General features: G+C 34.7%; 1 protein-coding gene across 14 annotated transcripts in view; it reads right to left on the bottom strand.

The window, feature by feature from the left end:
• SUPT3H (SPT3 homolog, SAGA and STAGA complex component) overlaps window positions 1-22219 on the bottom strand; it is a 253432-nt gene that overhangs the window by 56008 nt on the left and 175205 nt on the right. For all 14 annotated transcript variants that reach the window (XM_026707835.2, XM_026707836.2, XM_087919392.1 and 11 more), the window contains 2 exons: window positions 19338-19428; window positions 18007-18140 (listed from right to left, as the gene is read on the bottom strand). In XM_026707835.2, the coding sequence (XP_026563620.1) occupies window positions 18007-18140; window positions 19338-19428 (225 nt within the window). The remainder of the gene's footprint in view (window positions 1-18006; window positions 18141-19337; window positions 19429-22219) is intronic.

The following is a 22219-nucleotide window of genomic DNA, read 5'->3' on the forward strand; positions in this document are numbered from 1 at the left end:
ACTGACAAATCAAAATAAATAAATAAAAAATTATTCATGTCATTATCCCTGATATCAGCTCTCTTAAAAACCAGAAATAAATGCAAAGTTCGTCATTCAACTAGATTCTCCATATTTGTAGTTTTTAATGTAAAAGACTTCTACTTCCTCTTTTCCCAAATATGAGTAAATGTAAATTTGATTTGTGACCCTTGATTTATCCAGACATTTTTACCGTGTTTTAATCAGCAGTTTAGGAATACAGATTATACTGAATGCTACTAACTAGAAAAATGTTTGTAATAAAGCATTCAGATTATTTCTAAAGGCAATATGAGTAATTATTTTGTTTTCTAATGTCTTACTGAAAAATAAAATGCATTATAAAATGCATTATTCTTGTATCTTTGAAAATTTACAATATTTGAAACAGACATTTAAACTGTTGTAACAGCTTAAAACATCTGTAGCAGTATATTGACCTAGGGGTTTGTTAAAAACAGATCATGACAAACCAATCTTATGTCATTCTTCAATAAAGTGACTAAATTAGTAGACCAGCGAAATACTGTGGACATAATATATTTGGATTTCAGCAAGGCATTCGAAAAAGGAGACCACAACCTACTTCTTAGTAAGTTAGAAAAAAGTGGAATAGATAGCATCACCACTAGATGGACTCGCAACTGGCTGACAAGCCGCACTAAACGAGTAATCCTTAATGGGTCTAAGTCTACATGGAGGGAAGTAAGCAGTGGGGTGCCACAAGGTTCTGTCTTAGGCCTAGTCCTCTTGAATATCTTCATTAACGACTTAGATGAGTGAATAGAAGGGGAACATACCAAATTTACAGATGATACTAAGCTGGCAAGAATAGCTAACACCCAAGAAGATAAGCTCAATATCCAGATGGATCTTGAGACTAGAATACTGAGCCATATCTAACAAAATGAAATTCAATGTAGAGAAAAGTAAAGTCCTACACTAAGGCAAGAAAAACCAAAAGTACACATATAGAGTGTAACTGTGAGAGGGATCTTGGAGTCTTAGTGGACAACCAGCTAAATATGAGCCAGCAGTGTGCAGCAGCAGCCAAAAAAGCTAATGCAATCCTAAATTGCATTAACAGAGGGATACAATCAAGATCAAGTGAGGAACTAAAAGCACTCTATAAAGCCTTAGTAAGACCACCTTGAGTACTGCATCCAGTTTTATTTACCACATTATAAAAAAGATGTTGAGACTCTAGAAAAAGTACAGAGAAGAGCAACCAGGATGATTAAGGGACTGGAGACTAAAACATATGAAGAACGGTTACAGGAACAGGGCATGGCTAGTCTAGTGAAGAGAAGGACCAGGGGAGGCATGATAGCAGTCTTCCAATATTTGAGGGGCTGCCACAGAGAGGAAGGGGTCAAGCTATTTTCTAAAGCACCTGAAGGCCAGATAAGGAATAATGGATGGAAACTGAACAAGGAGAGATTTAACCTGGAAACAAGGAGAAACTTTCTGACAGTGAGAACAATCAACCAATGGAACAGCTTGCCCTCGAAAGTTGTGGGAGCACCATCACTTGAGACTTTCAAGAAGAGATTGGACTGCCATTTGTCAGAAATGGTGTAGGGTCACCTGCTTGGGTGGGGGGATTGGACTAGATGACCTATAAGGTCCCTTCCAACTCTGATTATCTGTTATCTGTTAATTTAGAAAAATGAGAACATGCATGATTTATTAATTTATTATCTGGAACAAGGATAATTTCCTTTATACAAAGTAGATCTGATTAATAGGAATGTTAAAAGCAGGTACATGTAAAGTATGTACAAAACTACACTGGTTATTTTTTTATTATGTTAAAAGTTGTTACATAAAGGCCTTTAAAGGATTTTCATATAAAGTTTTAAAATTTCCTTGAAATATTTGCTTTGTTTTTGTACATATGGGCTATTAAATTAACACTTTTTAAACTAATAAAAAGTATTTAAAAAATTGAATAAAACTTGATTTCACTGAGGGCCATATCAGGATTGTGTTTGACCTCGGACCGGGGGTGGGGAGGTGGGAGGGCATGGCCAACTCAACGTCACTCTTGTTGGGGGTGCCTGTGGTTGCCTGAGTACTTTTCCAGTAAAAACAGAGCTTGAGAGGACTGCATGTGGTCCTCCTGAGCTCTGTTTTTGCTGGCAGAGGGTTGCAGGAGGCCGTCACAGTAAAAAAAGACCGCACTGCAGTCCTCCCAAGTTCCATTTTCGCTGGCAGAGATCCCACAGGCTGGTCCTTCATTGTTTCCAGGGTGGCCCTGTGGGCCAGATCTAAGCAGCCTGCGGGCCAGATTTGGCCCGCAGGCCTTGAGTTTGACACCCTTGGTGTAGATCATATGGATGATTTAGACATTTCTCCCCTCAGAAGACAAACAATGGAAAAGACTCTCCAGTTAAATTAGCAAGGAGAGAGCTGAAGCCGATACTGCCAACTAGCAACTGCTTTGTAATCTTGGGAAGGAGTGACACTCACATTCTCATGTAAAAGTACTTTCTGGATTAGAGTTGTAATTTAGCCTCCTCACCAGCTATTGTAATGGGTCAATAAGAAGCTTTCTAGTGATATAGCAATGTTCCTGAATGAGGCTAAAAATACTGGGTCCATTTTTCTGCAAATTTGGGGCCTTTGGAATGGGCATTAGGACTGGTATTCAAACTCACAACATCCAACTTAAATCATTTTGCCTTTAAATTCTGGCAGCATAACTTTGAAGCCACTATAACTTCAAAAAAGGTGCTGGGGAAAGAGGCATATGCAGCTCAACACTGTTCCTTGTGACTGATCCTTTGATTTTGAGGTGTGTGTGTGGTTAAACTGTCTTTCTATAATCAATCTGAGACAACTTTGCAATTATAGGATATAAGACCATTAGCATTTGTACAAACTCACATGGTTGGCATATATAAATATTTTTTAATTATTTCAAAGCGGATGTAATATGTACATCCTTTTTCTTTTTCCAAAAAGTTGTTTGATATGGTTTGCATAAGGATTTCCATTACCAGACGCTGTGTGTAGCACATTACAGATGTCTGCAGCCTGCAAGTATCAACAATGCTTTGAATAACACCCCCAGTATAACAGTCCTCTTGTCATTGGTGTTGCATATTATAGCACTGGAATCCCACACAAGTGGATGAACAGACTTTAAATAATACCATCTGACATTGGGGAGTGGGGGCAGGAATAGAAATCTGACAAAGGATTGGAAATGGTTGTTAGCCATGGGAAATAGGATCCAGGCCACTGGGGAGAGGCTCATCCTTCTTTCCTTTGATCAGACCAAACTATACTTTTAAATATTGTTTCCTACAATTCATGGGAAAAGATTTTACTATCATTTAAATGCTACTTAAGGAGATATTGCCATTCTTTTTTGCAAATTGATTTCAAAGTAATATTTTCTGAAGAATATCCTAACTCACTTAAAATTGTTCCACACAGTGTACAGGTTATGCTAGAAGCAGACAAAAACCACGTACTAATATCAAAAAAGGATACATACATGGATTCAGGTTGCCCATGTTAGCTATGGTCTTATTATTCACAATTTTGTGAAACTGAGATTGATAATTACAAGCAAGATCTCTAAATACAGGTAAATGTTTTTACATATTGTATTTGCAGTGTTGCTCTTTTTTGCCAGCATGCAAATTGGTGAAGTTTTTATGCATATGCAAAGTATGGTTGTTAAGGATAAGGCCATCCATGCAATGTGTTTGCATTTTCTCCCCCTTCTCATTTGGTTATGGTAGGCCTTGGTCACAAGGATCCACATGACTTCTTTAGGAAACGGCCTTCTTCAGAGAAACTTGCTCACATTTTGCTTAATTGTTATAGCTGGTCGACTGGGAGCACTAGCATTCATTGGGGCATTTAGATCATATCACTTGATGCTAGTGCTGTCTACTTGTTCACAATGATCTCTTGATCATGCCATTGAATGCTATTGCAATCTCAATAAAGAGCTGCTGAGGCCAAGCGAGGAGGGGGGGAGGAGGAGGAGGAGAAAATACAGGTTATTTATGCAGACAACTGCCATGAGTGAAGAGTGAAAAATACTTGTGGAAGAAAGGGAAGGTCACAAGTGCCAGAATTAATCCCCCAAGATTACTTTCCATAAACTCATGATGTTGTTATCTGTACTGCAGTTTCTTTATCTGTGATTTTATGCTAAGATGTGCAGTCTCTGCATAACAAGAACCATGTTGTGAGGAAGCTGAGGAAGAAACAGAGAGGACCTCTAGGCATAAACATCCTATAAATAGGAGTTTGTTAGTAGCTTATCTCATAAATGGCAGCTTACTCCAGGCTCAAAAAGTCTTGGAAGTACAGATTCAAGATATGCAGAAGGATTTATGCTTAATGAACAAAATAATGATATATTACTGCTATTGTTCCTACATTTTTCAAGATTCTGCCTTTTACTCCTAATTCTTGCATTAAAATTCCTTATTAAGTGTGGGTGATTCTTGTTTTGCAGTATGGACCTTACACGTACATACAAAACAATTTTTAAAAAAATCATGTGGTGGAATCCCTTCCCATGTTTATTTTGTTGGAGAATAGAATAGAATAGAATAGAATAGAATAGAATAGAATAGGAATAGAGTATGTGGCCAAATATGATTAGTCATGCAAGGAATTTGCCTCCGATCAGAAGCTCTCAGTGTATATGCAAAGCATTATAATAATACTGATAAGAGGGGGTAATAAAGAAGATGAGAAGGATAATAATAATGGTACAGCCATACAACAAGGGTAAATGTACCTCGACATTAGACAGTATTATAATTAAGTGTTCAGCAGTGTGATATAGCAGCTTCCCAAAGGGAAGAGACCTTAGTATGTGAAATGTTCCTATGTTGACAACTTACAACTTAAAAGTTTAATAAGGTGGATTTAGAAAACAATCTCTCGTTCATTGGTTGAATGAGTGTAAGCCATACTGTATGGGATAATGGCGATGAAGACTGTTAACTTGGTGTTGTTTCATCATAAAACATTTAATGTGTAAGGAAGACTTTGGGTGTAACTGCAGTACTTAAGTTACTTTGAAGGAAGTTTCATTGGACACTCTGGAATTTATATTCATATAAACCAATCTAAAATTAAAGTGTGACATAGCATTTAAATAAAACATTTATTTGTCTGTTAGTCTGAGAAGACTTCTTGCAAAATGGAATTTCCTATTGTTTTATTCTTCTTTGTTGTCTGTATTTTTCTCCTGTTATGAAATGCTGCTCTTTCAGTGGAAGAAAATAATTGGGCACCATACTGAAGTATCTAGTTTAAATACTTTAATTTATATCAATGCAATTATAAGTTGGGATACTAATGTTTGTGTTTTTAGGTTTTTCAAGAAAAAAACAAAAAAACTCAGGTCATAAAATATAAAATGAAGATTTAGGAGGGAAAAACGATGGGAGGAAATTAAGTGCTAAGTACTCTGGGTATCAAGTAATAACATTCCATGCAAGACAGGCAATCGCAGGTATTAATTTGTTCACAGTTAACCTCAGCTAGACTAGTACAAATATCTCATAATTATTCATCAAAATATTGGAAGGGGTTTCAATCAGAAAGGATTTCTTTTCATATTTAAAGTATACTTGTGAAAAAGTTGTGCCTTACTGAAAGACAATATTAAAGGAAGTTGGAATAATAACTGAAGAAAAGATGTAATGTTTTCTAGAGCTGGGATTATTACATATTTTGGGGAGATAACTAAAAAGAAACGTATTGTATTGTTACTCTGGCCTGATAAATTAATAATTGATCAAAATATGAAAAATGTAATTAGTTCAAATTGGCATACTAAGAAATGGTCAACTGCTTTAAGGAAATATTGATACAATTTAAATAATGACTTTTCAGTGTGATGAATCATATTTTAATTTATATTTCTTTTTAGCTGCAAAAATTATATACCGAATACTGAAACTTTAGAAATAATAATTCTTGCTTTGATAAGTTTAGGGATTTATGTAAATTATGAATGAAAGTTGAAATAAGCTATTATAATCCATTCTTCTTTCTTTCTATTGAATGTTGTAAGTTAAAAAAAATTTTTTTAAAAAAAGTATTTAACTAAAAGCTATCCTTAACCTTAGGTTGGCAGTTTCCATTGGAACAAGTCCCACGGAACCAAATGTTCCTTCAGGGAGAAAAGACATTCTGATTTCTTAGCACACAGTGGCAAAACAAAACAAAAAAATCTTTAAACTCCATTGTAAACAACAGCAATAAAAAAAACTTAACAGAATGTACACTTCTGTTATGAACAATGTAATGGGATTTTAAAAAATAGGAACTGCAGACAATAATAGGAGAAAATAAATGATCAATTGAGCCCCAAAGTCTCCCTCTACCACTCTTAAGATCAGGTTGACAAAATTTTGAGGATGGGAAAAGTGGTCCCTACTCAGAACATTACTGGCTGCTAAGATAATACGGACAGTGGGACATTCCTTAATGTTAGGCATTAGGAGACCACTGAACTTCTTAGAAAAGTGTAGCAGGGAGTTGTGTTTGCACAATTATACCTGCAGAATAAAAAATACCTATTCTGTGAAGTTTTATTAGAAATGAAGAAAGATTTCCTTACATGAAAACAAAAACAGAAAATCCCACTTGAAAGTTAATGGACTGTTTCTGTAAAAACAAACAAACCTGTAATTCTTTCAGAGGCCTGATATGCCAAAATGAAACTTTCTCTTCATCATAATAGAATAGTGGATTTTGAAACCTTCTACCCTGTCACTGTGGGATTTGGAGATCTGGTCTTGTCTTAATAGCAGTGGCATGCCAGTGTTACATATAATTCATAATTTCCTTGTTCTGCAAGTGAAGTTAACTGACCAAAGAGCAAAAGTGAAAATTCTTGTGAACATTTAAAATCTATGCTGAATTCAAACAGAAAAAGATGTAGTCAGTTTTCTCATGGTACAGGCATAATACAGTTCTGATAAAAATGCAGACAGTTTTGAGACTCGATTAGGAACTTCCAACACACACCTCTTTACAAATTCGAAAGGTTATCCCATGAGCATAGTAAGGATTTAGTTGAGATTCCAAACTAGAAATACTGTTCTGCAGAGGATTGGTAAGTAAGTTTCACCGGCCTGCAATTGTTCTTTTTTCTAGCAGCTGCGGGGTACCACAAACCACTACTTTGTCCCTGGTGCAACTTACATTTATATTAAACTGTTATGTGTGATCATGAAAGGATTAGGATTCACTACAACACTCCATTCTGATATGCACACAGAGGAGTTAAATGTGGCTGTATTTAATTAAAATGGAAGCCCAGGTGTAGTGGTTGATTGAATAGGCTGAAGTAAAATCCTGACAAGATTATCCTGGTAATGGGCAGTTTATATGTCTGCCAACAGAGAACACTACATGTTCTACTTGGGACTAAATTTCCTGAACAGTATTGTCTGAAGAGTTGCAGAGCGCATAGTGTGACCATCTGAAGGGCTACCAAAGTCTGTCCAGTAATGCTATGATAGCACTAGGGAAGAAGGGTATTCAAACATTTTTTAAGAAGTAGGGTAGAAATAAGAATTCACTCTGGGAGGCAAATAATTTCAATCCTCACCATAAAACTCCCCAGATCTCCCCCCCCCCCACAGCATTTTGAAGAAAATAAACCAATATAGACAATTTTTGTCTCTGTCTTTGAATCATTAGTTTAATAAATACTTTTAATATTTAACATTACTGTATAAGCTAAATTTATGAATTTAACCAATCATAAATTTTCATTTGGGTTGAATTGTTCTTTGTCTATATATTGACAATGATATATTGCATTATTTGATTCCATCTGTAGATCCTGAATCTCTCTCTCTGTCTCTCTCTCTGTCTCTCTCTGTCTCTCTCTCTCACACACACACACACTTAAACATTAAATATCATACCTAATCATATTATATAGCTGCCTGGCCTGACATGTTCATAATAAGAGTTTTAAAATCTTACATTCTGTGTAATGTACATTCTGTATTTGATGAAAAGCTCCTGAATACATTGGCAGATTCTGGACATACTTAATAATTAGAAGCACAAACACTGGCTGTCTAGTACATCTTCTCAGGAGCCTGACCATTAGAGTAGGCAAAGGAATTCTTCTGCTGTTCACAACACTCATTGTCCAGTAACTAATGTTAGCAATGTTTAAAAGTATTAGGAAAGGAGACGTTTATAACCCATTCTTAGGACAAATTTTGCAGAAGCTTCTAAAAAGTCAGAGATTTACCTTTGAGACATTTCCAAAAAGAACCTCATATCAACTTTGGTTGGCAAGAAGCCTATTTGGGAAGGATATTTTCATCTATTAAAAGTATTGGCCTTCCATTGTTTTTTCAAATAAGAAATGTACTATGAAAGCAGTTTAGTGCCTGTGGTGCTGAATTATTGCTATATAACACTCAAGAGCGGGAAATTTATCCCTAAACTAGAAGGCAAAGTGACAGATGAATAGTGTGCTTTTTAAACCTGAGAGAATAACTCCTGAAATGCAGCATTCAGAATGCAATATTGTTTGTGCATCAATTCAGATTTTTTTCATCACAGGGTTTTTCTTACTGTGTATAGTGATGGTAAGTAGATAAGCTCCCCATTATAAAAATATTTGGCAGCAAATACTTTTATTTAAAAGAAAAAAAAAATGACAATATTTTGAAAAAATTAATATACTTTCTATTAAAATAAGAGAGTATAATGTATTGACTTTATGATCGTGTTTTCTTTACTTTATCATAACATAACAAACATATGTTGGTCAAATAACTTTTCTGTACAAAGCAGATCCATGGCTACAAATCAGTGTTGAGCAGATGTGCTTTAACAATTCTATTCAGGATCTGAAAAATATTCCTGACCCAATCTGGGTTGCTCCAAGGCTAATTCATTCTAATATTTCTGGGATCAGAAATGGATTCCCTTTAATCTCTTCTATGTAGAAAAAAACATAAATGGCAAAGCAGCTGAAATATTTCTGTTTTTTCATCCAAATAGGATGGCATTCAAAAAATAATTAAACTATTATGAGGCAATACAGATTTCCAAACTCCACAGATATTGGTGGAAAAGGCTTTTAGCTACAATTCTTTGAAATTTGATTTCTCAATATAAGGAAAATGCTTTTTGCTTTCTTCTTCAAAGGAACGAAATTTACAAGAAATGTAGATCATTGATAATGACACACGTTACATTTCACTGGAACTGTACTGAAAACCTTTGAGGTATTTGTTAAATGCATTTTTAAAAACTAAATTTGAAAGATTGGAAATAAACTTTGCCAGTGAAGATTCATGGCAAACTACACATCCCTGAATAAGTGGGAATGCAGAAGCCATACAGTTAACTGTGGCTTGCAAAGTCTCTCCAGAAAAAAAGAAAAAAATGTGAGATCGCTCACTGGTTCTGCAGACAACTGCTCCTCATTAGTAGATTGCAGGATCTGAGATTTTTACAGTTGGCTTCAGCTGAGCAGCTGAGAGTTTAGGGATTTCAACCAAGCTCACACAATAATACAGCTTAGAGTATATGGACACGCTGGAACATTGGACTAATGATCCAAGTGGATCTGAAGAAATCTAAGATTTTGAAATGAATTTTATATATCCTTCCCATGGAAAGATACTGTTGTTTGGAATTCTTTAAAAAAACATGATAGGATGGAACTTTGGAGAACTGGTCCTGGAGGGAAGCAAAAGAAACTAAACAATACAATTAAGGATATGTAAGATGATGTATTGTTGGCATTTAACTCTGCATGAACTGTCAAAGATGTATAAGAGAATATTAAATGTATATTGGAAATGCCAACAATTTGAAATGACCTTTTATCACCTGTGGTGAAAATGTAAGAAAGCTAAGACTTACTGGAAACTGATAAGACTGGAGCAGACTCAGCAAAAAGCAATGGGAATCATCAGACAACAGAAATGCCAGTTGTCATGAGACTAAAAAATTAGAATTATGTAAGTTTGAGGAAAAAATGTCAGGTGATGGAATACTATCGTATTTTTCAAATACCTGAAGAAATGTTGCCCAGAAGGAGATACTTTTTTTTCTATTATTCCAAAGTACAAATCAAAAAATAAGGATTGAATGTTAGAAAAGTTCTATTTGGATGTTTTACCCACTGTTCAATGTTGCAAAATTCATTGTCTACTACGTTAGCAATCAGCCTTCAACTCATAGCTAAACTTAGTCATTTATCGTGCACCTTTTCTAAACTGACATTTTATCACAATACCATTAACCTCTATCAATTCATACTTTCTCCAATGAATTGTTGAAGAGCAAAATATCTGATCTGCCACTCCCTGTGTGATGTCAAATTGCACTTTATCTTCCTGTTACTTTTTTTAAAAAAAATAAAATTCTACCAAAACCTCTCCAGGCATACTTAACAAACTAATTGTGCTGATTTTTTTACATGTAGTTGTGCTACTTTCCTCTTTCTTGTCAGACTTACCACATAGACCAAACAGAAAACACAATCAGATGAGCTGATTCTATTTATTATAAAGCTACGTTAATAGAATCTTAACAAGTCAAAAAATACAATTCTCCCCCACCTTCTTGACAGCGCAAGACATTAGGGAAAGTCTCTTCTGAGCCTGTTGCCCCACCCATTATCCAGCTGAAGCTATGGTGTCTCTTATGACTGTTCCCTAGTCAGCATCTTCTGGCCCTATCCCCCAAGGTCTTGCCCACATTTCACTGCATTCTACAGAATACGAATAACCTTTTTCTATTTAACAGATAAAATTCCAAATAGCCCATTCACTTTTATCTAGTCTTATAACTATACATGCATTCATGTTAATGAAGATAATAATAGTTAAGGTATTATTTTGCAAGCCAATATTTTGTTCCCCACATTCCTACAATCTGGGTGCATATGCTGTGTACATTACTTTTTATTTAAAATATTTATTTAAAATAACTTCAGTTGATTTGCTTTTTCTGTTTATCCAATAAGCAACATTTCAAATTAATTAGTACCAAACTAAATAACCAAGCTACAGTATATGCTACTTATTAGGTACTTTGCAAAAGAAAAAAAAATAAACAAGAAGTGTACTAAAGTGTATCTCCTATGAAAATTTTATATTGATAAATCTTTCATTAGTAGGAATAGCACTTGAAAACACGTTTGAGGCAACACTGAGTTAGACTGTTGCCAAAGATTTTATTTTCATATACCTTACTTTAGACCCAATGGCGCTGATGTTTACAGTGTAAACTGATGGGATATACTATTAAATTAAAGCAAGGATCTCCAAAGATTTATATTACATTTTCTTCATTTTTATATATTTTCAAGTTTAGATCGGAACATTTAATTAACAGAAAAGGTACTTTATAATGATCTAAGCATAGTATCCCTAGCAAGTAATTGATTAAACTACTTTTTTCAATCCAGATAAATTCAGTTTATTTCATTAATATACCACAGTTTAGATATACCACATAATAGTCATCACAGTTTTGATTATTTTTATTAGTGACAGAAATATGTCTCACTGTGTGGGGAAAATAAAGGTCAAAGTGGGTGATAGAAGGGGTGATAGAAACACTTAGGCTCCTAAACGGGAAGAATGGCTCCAATAGATCCCAGGAACAACATCAGAGCTGTCTGTCTAGAAGAGTGCAGCACTAGGAACAGCTAAGATCCTGCACAGAATCCTCGCCCTATAAGGGTGAGCAGGGTGTGAATGTGGGAATGTATATACAGTATACATGTTTTTATGTATGTATGTAAAAACTCCCTTGGAAATAAAAAGGGATGAAACTGTAATTTTTAAATTAAAATTTCACAAAGACAATTTAAAGATGCAGAGTAAACAATATTTGTTTTCTGTATAACTCATAACTGAAACCATACTGCCAAACAATCATATCCTGTTTGGGCCATAATGACATCAGAAATCCATGTTTATCATTTGCTTTGGACAACTTAGCATGTTTTTGGCCCAGGGCAAAGTGGAAATAAAACCATTTGCAGCTGGCCAAACCAAGATAACCACACATTTCTGAAGTAATTGATACCTAAAGGAACATAGCCTTTAGATCACAGTTCATGATTTAAGTACACTAATTCTTTAAAGGAGGTTGTTAAAGATTTTAAAGAACACACTGGACTTACTCCAAGATTTAACATGCAGAAACTATACTAAACATGGCAAATAAGATATTCTATACTTCTTTATGCACTAATTACCACTTTTTTAAAGGGAATGGAATATATTTCCTGCATTGTTTTAAATGTCTACAGTATTTTTAAAGAGTTCAGGCCAAAACATTTTAAATGGTACAAAATAATAAAATATCTCATTGTCCATGCAATCCTTGAGAAAATGGAATGTAATTTTTCCATTTTCTAGTCAATTTTAAGATACTAAAGTTAACAGAACTTTAATTTATTTTTGTTTCTCTCACTTTAAGGGTTTATACCATATGATTTCTTAATTGTGATTATAGATAGTCTTTGTTTACTGACCACTTGCTCAAAGACTGTTCAAAATTACGAAGACACTGAATACTCAAAATTCAAACTCAACATTCTGATCATCCCCACAATCTTGATTTGTGTACTTGGCAATTGACCTGCATTGACAACTATTGAACTATACTGTGATCATAAGGGAGGGAGGGAGGGAGGGAGGGAGGGAGGGAGGGAAGGAAGGAAGGAAGGAAGGAAGGAAGGAAGGAAGGAAGGAAGGAAAGATTTCTGATGTTCCCTGCCAGTTTCCCATGAGAAAACTCAATGGAGAAGCCAGCAGGAAGTTGCAAGTCACTCGCATTTTGCTCATCCACAGTCATTCTGTTTCTCTATTTAGGTAAGGAAATATCTGTCAAAAGTTGACCAATGGGCACCCCTTGCTTAGTACCACAACAGAGTTATCATGGAGAGACCATATTATGACAGTTTCAAATATTCTCTCAGATATTTTAAATCTCATTAATTAGATATAGCAAGTATCAAACTACTATTACACCTTTTACTATGTACGGTTAATAATTATTACTCTGTTATATGTCTAACAAACGAAGAATCAGACAGACAAACAAGAAACTAATATGTGTACAATGTGTATTTGTCCACACAGAAAATCCAAATTTCTGTTAAAATTTTAACAGGAAAACTGAATACAAATGTGTCAATAAGAATGAACAAAGATGCCTATATTGTGACCCTTGAAGTTAAAAGAGAAAAAAGTAGGGAGGAAAAATTATGCTGTGAAGATTTTAACTAGTACTTCCCAGAACCCAGAGAAATATTTGGCACCCATACAAATTAGCCTAGAGGCCAGGAAAACTATATAAATTTAGATATCATTGTGTTGAACATATGGCTAGCTTGATAGAAACTTTTGCTTTGCAGATGTTGCCATTCATCTTCACTGGAACAACATCTACAGTCTCCAAGGGAGGGTTGCCTTTGTCACAAATTCAAATATAAGGTAGAAACTGAAAACTACTGTCTTATGATTCTTAGAAAGTAATTATGCATTTGTACTCAATTCAAGATATACACCTAGATATCTATGTTTGGGATAAGAGTCTTATTTGCTCTTTGAAAAGGGCAATGTTGTTATGAAAAATAAATTCTTTGGAATAACTCACATCAGTTCATCACAGTACAGTATCTCTTTATCCTTTCAGCTGCTACAACAGATGCAACATAGTTACCAGTAGGTCATCCAATCAATCACTCAGATATACTTACTAAAAAAAATAGTCATCAGAAACAACATATTTTAACATAGAATGTCCTCATATTCCCAATCTATAATAAATATTTATTTTCCATTTGTCATGCTTTAAATATTTTTCTTTTTTGTTTAGATGAGAAACATTTTTAAAATATTTTACAAAAATCCCAGCTTAGAATTGTACAGGTTAACAATAAAATAATGAACCAGATTTCATATCTCTATACATCAAAATTTGTAGCAATAGTTCACATGTACATATAAATGAAGCCTAAAACATTCAAGAAATAATTTGGAAGGCCAATATCAAAATTAAAACAAAAAAAATGCTTAATTTATAGATTAAATCTAGCTAATTTACTCCAATTTTATTTTAAACATGCTGCACTGCAGATGAAATAGCAACTTTAAGAGGTTATAAAATCAGAACAATCACTGTTTCTAAACATTTCACATATCTTAGCTCATATATGTATAGCTACATTTAAATTTTAGTTCTTATAGCCTTTTTTGGCAGCCATGAATATATCATATCCATATAATTTCAGTTAACCTACAGCAAGGGATCATGAAAAATAATCTGAAATATTGTTAACAGAAATAGTCCATGTGGTACATTTACAAAAATAGAAGACATTGCATATGTCTTATTTGAATACCAATTATATGCCCCAGCAAGGGCCTTTTATTTAGAACGTTCAGTGCTGGTCCATAAATGCAATAAAGATTGATTAGAATTTATGCGTAGAACAGCCTACTGGAACTGCAACAACCAATTGTTCTACTTCCTTCTCTTATATTAAAGGTGTTCAGCTGAGAGTTTCTTACATAGGAAAAATTGGAGTCATGTGCAAATATGAGGTCCTTATCTGCATAACAGGACAACAGAGTTGGAAGGGACCTTGGAAATGTAGAAGAGGTCACCAAGCCCCAGGCTGAAGACTGGCACCGTTTTGTGGACTGCCAGGAACTGGGTTGTGCAAGCAAGTGAAGCCCCATCCGCATATGCATGGTATCCAGGTATCCCTGGGCTGCAGACTGGCTCCTTTCTGTGGCCTGCCAGGAACTGGGCCATGCAAGCAAGTGAAGTTCCATCCACGCATGCACGGGATCCAAGCAGCACGTGAAACCACAACCCCCCAGTACATAGAAAAAACGCCCTCCATAGGGCTGGTCCCTGTCATCCAAAAAGTTGGCAGCTGCTGTTCCAGAATATACTTCTGAATATATATTATATACATTGCTCTGTAATTTGGTTTGTTTATTTATTTATTTAGAAAACTTAAAACTATTTTATCCTTTTGTTAGTTGATGCAGTGATGTATCTTGACATGGTCAATTAACTAATCAGTAAATTAATTAACAATTAGGACTTCCAGTGGGATCATTCATGGAGAATGGGTCTCTGCGCTCCCATGCCGAGTTCTCCCCATTGGTGGGCTCCTAAAGAAGCCAAAGCCACCCTGTAGGGGCAGCAAAGCAAAGAACCCTATGAAGTCACAGAGAGCTGCATCTCCCATGCCTGACCCGGGGCTTTCTTTTCCCTCTCAACCACGACAAGAAGAGGCAGCCTAAAGATGGCTGCCATGAAGCTGGGACAGCCAAGGAACAGCTAAGACCGGTGCTGGAGTGGAGTTAGTGTACAGTGTCTGGAACTGGGTGAGAGGATTCTTTTTTACTCAAAATCTAACCCCAAAAGGAAAAATCCAGGAGTATTATTTGCTCAGAACTACTTGTTAAAGCAACAAGTGAGAAAATTTTGAGAAAAATACTAGGTTGGAAAGAAAAGATCAATGGAAGAAAAACAAAAAAACCTTAAAAATACAGAAAATTGGATTTTTAAATTGGGAAGGCATTTTAAAATGCTGGAACTATTTACTTAAAAAGTTAATCCTGCTTTTATAAATTGAATTAAAATAAAATTGGATTGAAACTGGTTGGTTTTGTTATAACATTGAAATTTAAGCTGAGACCGTAACCTGCTGATGAAAGGAAATACAACATGTATTTACAATCCTGGCAAGATTTTTGATATGGAACAAACATATGGAATAAACAATACTTATCTGGAAGACTGTGAAGATATTTACTGAGTTATATGCATCTACTCTATGACTACCACAGATTTAAATGTGAGAACAAGGAAGATGTCTAATTAAAGTGACCCCTGAATGTCATGATGCATGACTGATTTTATAAAGTGGATTTAAAGAGATTTTGATTAACTTCCTAGACGACTGAAGGGGAACTGAAGGATTAACTATGGGACATAAGGAATTATGATCAGTGTATTTTTTGAAGAGCAATTTTAGGCTTGAATATATTGTTCCTGGACTACTGGATAAGAGTGGGACCTATTAAAACAAGACGAGATGCTCCACTGGGGGAAATGAGTGGAACTTTGGAAGATATGGCGTTGATGTATCAAAGTATAAAGGACATTATAATAAGAAACCACAAGGAGATTAAGAAAATAATGCATGGCATCGAGGGAAAGCTGGAAAATATAATACAAGGGACACTGAGTAAATATCAAGATGCCCAGGAAAGGGAGGAGCCAACAGAAAGAATAGAGGAAAAAATAGAATAGATGAACCAGCAAACAAAAGAAGATAAGGAGACAACAATAAAAATAACAATGACTGATGAAATAAAACAAGGGAGAAATACTTTAAGAAATTTAAAAAGAGACCTGGAGACGCAGAAAGATATTTTTGAAAGGGAGACATGGTAGATTCTTTGAAAGCTAGACAGTGGAAGAGGGTAGAAATGGGACAAATATTTGGATTGAGTAGTCAGGATGTGGATGCAGACAGAAACAAAGATCTAAGAGAGGAATATGGGAGGCAAGTCAAAAAATGAATAAAAATTAAAATTCTAATGAGAACAAGAGATGCCAGTTAGAAATATCTTTTAATATAAGGATATCATGATTAAAAGCTAGAATAGAAATAGAAACAAGAAAATGGGGAAATATTAGTACATACACTTTTATATAATAAAATAAAATTAATAATAAGGCAGGAAAATTAGAGATTGAATGGTGTTATTATGTGCTTAAATAATATTGTGATTGGCATTGGAATAATATATTGAAACACTGAAATAATTAAATAATAGAATAGCAGAACTTAACATAAATATGGGTATTAATATTAGAACTACATTAGTTTGATGAATGTAATGAATATGATTAATATTACTATTGTTTTTGTATTAAAATGAAAGTAAAAAAGAATTAAAGTATTAATGTGAATAAGAGATGAGGGGTAAAAAGGAAACGTTTTTTAAATATAATGGTGGCATGATTAAAAATTAGAATGGAGGTGAAAATAAGAGAGGGGGTATTATTAATATATACATTTTTATATAATAAGATAAAAGTAATAATTAGAGGGAAGATTAAAAATTAAATAATGGAATTATCATGTATGTTTAAACAATATTGTGATTGGCGTTAGAATAATATATTGAAACACTGAATAATTAATGAAAGACTATAACTATAAGACTAACTCAGATGGAAGAATGTTTATTTAATATTTATATGGGAGAAACTTCAGTGGTACTGGTTGTATACTATATAACATACTGTCTCCTGTCTTCTTTGCCTTATTTTACTAATCCTGACGAGATGGTAGTACTTGTCAACTTTCCTGGCTCTCTTCTCCTTTCCTCACCCTCTCTGCTCTACTTGAGTCATCATTATCCTTCAGTTTTTTTCTTTGCTAGGCACTAGTCTTAATCTGCCTGCTTAAAAATTAACAGATTAAAAACCAGAGTTATTTACTTATAGCATTAAAAATGTCTAAGTTTCAATAGTGTTTTTTCCTTAATATTTATCTGATTTATCCTAAAATTAGCCTCATAAAGTTTAAAAATATAAAAATTAAAATTGGAGAAAACAAGGGAAGGAACTCCAAGATACTGATGGAAATCTTTTATAAGTAAATCTTATAATCTTCATGAATCCTGCAAAATAATATATTTGGGACTTGGAATCTATGTTTATTGTTTTGCCTTTTCCTTTTAGCATGTATTTGCCTGGCCAAAGAATTTTCACATTGATCTCACGTTTACTGTGTCTTAAGGAGGTCAGTATTATATGTGGATGAATGCTCTGCATGAAGAATTCTCCTATAAAGCAAGGAATTGGACTAAATGAATTTAATTTAATTTATTTTAATCTAATTTTGTAAAGTAAATAGTTTTCATACTTTGTTTAGAAAAAAAGGGTAGAATTTACCTCCATTCTCTCTTGCTTTACATCATCTATCTCATCATCTTCAAACAAGGCCAAGAGCTCCCCAGTCTGATCAATAGAAATAAGGAAGTCTTGAGCAGTTTTCTGACGTTTGTTAGTGTTGCTACTGAATTTGTCTGAAAGAGACCAGAGAAGGAAAATAGACAGCTGTTTTGATACAAAAAAAGGGGGTTCCACAAAAGCTTCTAAACAAGTGCTGAAATTGAGCCAGCTGAATGAGGACCATTTTAATTTAACTCTCTTTGCAACTAAGACTCCTGAAAACTTATATCAGAAAGCTGAGGAGTATCACTGAACTTTGGACCTTTTAATATGCTGAAGACACTCTGATAAGGATGAATCTAAGGCTCCTTGGAAAAACAATCACTGCTATATGTTCATTTAAGTCAGAAAGTATATCTTATTTTTGCCTGATTTCTCCATTTTACCTGCACTGCTTTGACTGCACATTCTTTAAAAAAAAAATTAAATCTGAAATCAGTGAAGGAAGAGGGAGGAATCAACATAAGTGACTCCTATGAACCTCATTTCCAGTAATGGTAAATCAGTGTGGTATTCATAGGATATGATTGCTAGTGGAAAGCCATTGTGAGTGCAACCAAATATATTATGTTTGAAAATGTTCTCTCTTTCTCTTGATTACCCATTCAATGCATCCAGTAAGCCTATATCCTATAACCTTTTCAATCACCAGATGCTTTTGAGTCATTTGCTTTGCTTTCTTCTTCTCTCTCAATTATCAATATAAGGTCATTGTTTCATATTGTCCTTTTGCAAATCTATTTCCATTCACACTAAACATTTGGATTTTAAAATAGAACCCAGATATCTGGAAATCCCATAGAAATAAATTTTAGGGGAAATGCAACCAAATTACAGTGATTACATATCTAGTAGCTAATTACAATGGGGAAAAATAGTATTTACCAAACATTCATCTTAATTTTAGATCAGCATTAAAGGATGGTTCTGACAATATTTTTCTAATAAATTAATTAAATTATAGTTCAAATTAATTTGAAAATGTAAATTGTAAAATTAAAAAGACTGTTAATCAGCACCAGTTCCTTACGTAAACTTAATTGTTGATATTAACAGTTCTGGTTATCAAATGGTTGATGGAATAACATTCTGAACTTTTATAAATAATTGGAATAGAAAAGCACTGGCTTAAATGAAGTTTCCCATGAAGTACTATTTTTTAATGTCTAAAGCTAGCTAGAAGAGCTAGCACATTTCCATTTGGCACTGTAGAGACAGAGCATATGTTGAATACTCCCCATAGAAAGACAAGGTTTCTGGAAGCGTCATACCTTCAAGAAGATCATCTTCATCAATGCCTTTGACAACTTTAGATTTGTAATCTCGGAAAAACATGTATTTAAGTAATCTTCGAAGTTTTTTCTAGTTAAAAAAAAAAAATGGACATAGATACTGCCTGCTAATGTTAAAAATTCAAGGAGAAATTTGAAGCATTATAACCACAATCTTATATTATATACCCACATTTATATACATAGATTGACAATATTTATTCTAACAGAACAAAATGCAGAATTTAGCAAAAATGCAAATTGATGCTGAAATTCCAAGCATAAGTCTGACAATGCAATTCAAATCAAATGTATTTTTGTGCAGATTCATTTCAATGCTAGAATAGAATAGAATAGAATAGAATAGAATAGAATAGAATAGAATAGAATAGAATAGAATAGAATACTTTATTGGCCAAAGAATTTGTCTTGGTGTAAATACTCTCAATATACATAAAGAAAAGATACATTCGTTAAGAATCAAGAATCATAACGTACAACACTTAATGATAGTCATAGGGTACAAGCAACAATCATATCATACTAGGAAACAGTCAAAATAAATTGTATGGATACAAACAACAAAGTTACAGTCCTACAATCACAAGTGGGAGGGGATGGGTGATAAGGAGTGATGAGAAGATTATAAGTGCAGACTTTGTAAATAGTTGAACAGTGTTGAGGAATTATTTGTTTAGCAGCATGATGGCTTTCGGGAAAAACTGTTCTTGTGTCTAGTTGTTCTGGTGTGCAGTGCTCTATAGCATCATTTTGAGGGAAGGAGTTGAAATAGTTTATGTCTGGGATGTGAGGGGTCTGTAAATATTTTCATAGCCCTCTTTTTGACTCGTGCAGTATACAGGTCCTTGATTGAAGGCAGGTGGGTAGTAATTGTTTTTTGTGCAGTCCTAATTATCCTCTGAAGTCTGTGTTTGTCCTGTTGGGTTGCAGAACCAAACCAGACAGTTATAGAGGTGCAGATGATAGACTCAGTAATTCCTCTGTAGAACTGGATCAGCAGCTCCTTGGGCAGTTTGAGCTCTCTGAGTTGGTGCAGAAAGAACATTCTTTGTTGTGCTTTTTTAATGACGTTTTGGTGTTAGGTGTCCATTTTAGGTCATGTGATATAGTAGAACCTAGAAATTTGAAGGTCTCTACTGTTTATACTGTGTTGTCTAGTATTGTAAGAGGTGGTAGTATGGGAGGGTTTTTCTTGTGTTCATTAATCTTACTTTGCCAGTTCAATAAGCAGACCAGACTGAAAAATAAAGAAGTTTGAATCTAAATTCCTTTTTGTTTTACAGTATGTGAATAAAAGTCTATGAAAATAGCAGGCTATAGTCAAGCATCTTTATTTTCATTTCTTAAATTTAGTGCTGCTTGAAACAAGATAAGCACTCACAGGGTGCTTTCAGGTAGCTAGCTGTTTAGTTGTCATTACAGTTTATTAATCACTTCAATATGTTCCCCTCTTACCTTTTCATTTTTGCACATTGGTTAAACTACTCTTTTTCCTTATAGATTTGAATAATCTCTTTATAGAAGATTATTTCAAACCAGCATGGTTCAGGACCATCTCACAAAAACTCTTAGTATCTTGGTTTCTCCAGGGAAGTGCTTCTAATGACAGGATATGAGTGTGCATTTAGTGCACTTAAACAATGCGTTAAAAATCTGGAAATCCAACAAGATTCAACTGCTCTTCTGAAGAATGGTCATTTGAGCAATCACACTCCCCCCTTTAAAGCAGCAAGATATTTCTATCAAATAACTGTCCCCCATATCCGAAGAGCATTAACCTTAGTGCACTGCAAGACACTTCTCACAGCAGTTTTGGAGGGCCGATAAAAAAACCAAAAACCATATGATCAGGACTTCCGGTTTGAGCTTCTTCGGTGACAGACCGAAACCTCGTCTCTCCGAGGCTTCGATCCGTGCTCCTGCTGGAGCACCCCAAGCTGGCTGGTTTTGGGGCTAAGCCACCCTGTAGAGGTGGTGAAGAGGGGGGAGACTGCCTGCAGGGTTGAGGAGAGCCGCATCTCTCCTCCCCAGCTGGCCATTACTCCCTTTCCCGAAGGCGGTTGTAGCGGTGGTCAGAAATGGCCACCACAAAGAAGAACTTAACCAGAAAAGAATGTGCAGGAGGAAGATAAGAAGAGAAGGTTTTGGTTGACTGGGTCAAACAGCAAAAACAACAAATAAGGTACTCTGGAATTTAAACTTAACAACATTGTTCCCAAAGAAGATTTTGAAGCTGCGAAGGAGAGAAGGGAAAGGATTAGGGTTTTTTTCTTCCCTTCCTTATACTGACAGCTAAGAGACTTAAGCAAGAAACTGAAAAAAAATCCACTTTGACATTAATAGGTATCTAAGCTGAAAATAAAAGTCAAGGGGATAATAAAGATTTCTGGACATTTAAAAGTTTTTAAAAGCTGGAAAGGAGAAAAAAAAAAGATGGGTAGGATGTGGAAAAATGGAGGAGACTGCCTGGAATTAAGGAATGGAACTGTAATTAAAAGGAACTTACAGTGAAATTTTAACAAGATTCCTCAAAGATACCCCCTACCAATGAGAACACACCCCCACCGAATCAGAACACAGCCAAGCCCCCACCCAATCAAGTCCCACCCCCACTAGCAGTTAAAAGGAAGAAGCAGCTGCAATCTCACATCAGTCTAAGAAGCAAGAGCCGAAGACAGAAGCCTGAAGATGATGAATGAGACTTCATCAGATACTTCGATCTTGGGAAAACCAAACCCCCCAAAGACCAAATATATTTTCTTTTAAGAATATAGGCTATTTTAGAAGTCCAACGAATTTAGTTTGTATTATTGAAGCTATATCATACCTAGTAAATAAGAGCATGGAAAAGGATTAAAGGT

The sequence above is a fragment of the Pseudonaja textilis genome, chromosome 1 (genome assembly GCF_049901715.1).
Source record: "Pseudonaja textilis isolate UNSWEBS1 chromosome 1, rPseTex1.2, whole genome shotgun sequence".
NCBI lineage: Eukaryota > Metazoa > Chordata > Lepidosauria > Squamata > Elapidae > Pseudonaja > Pseudonaja textilis.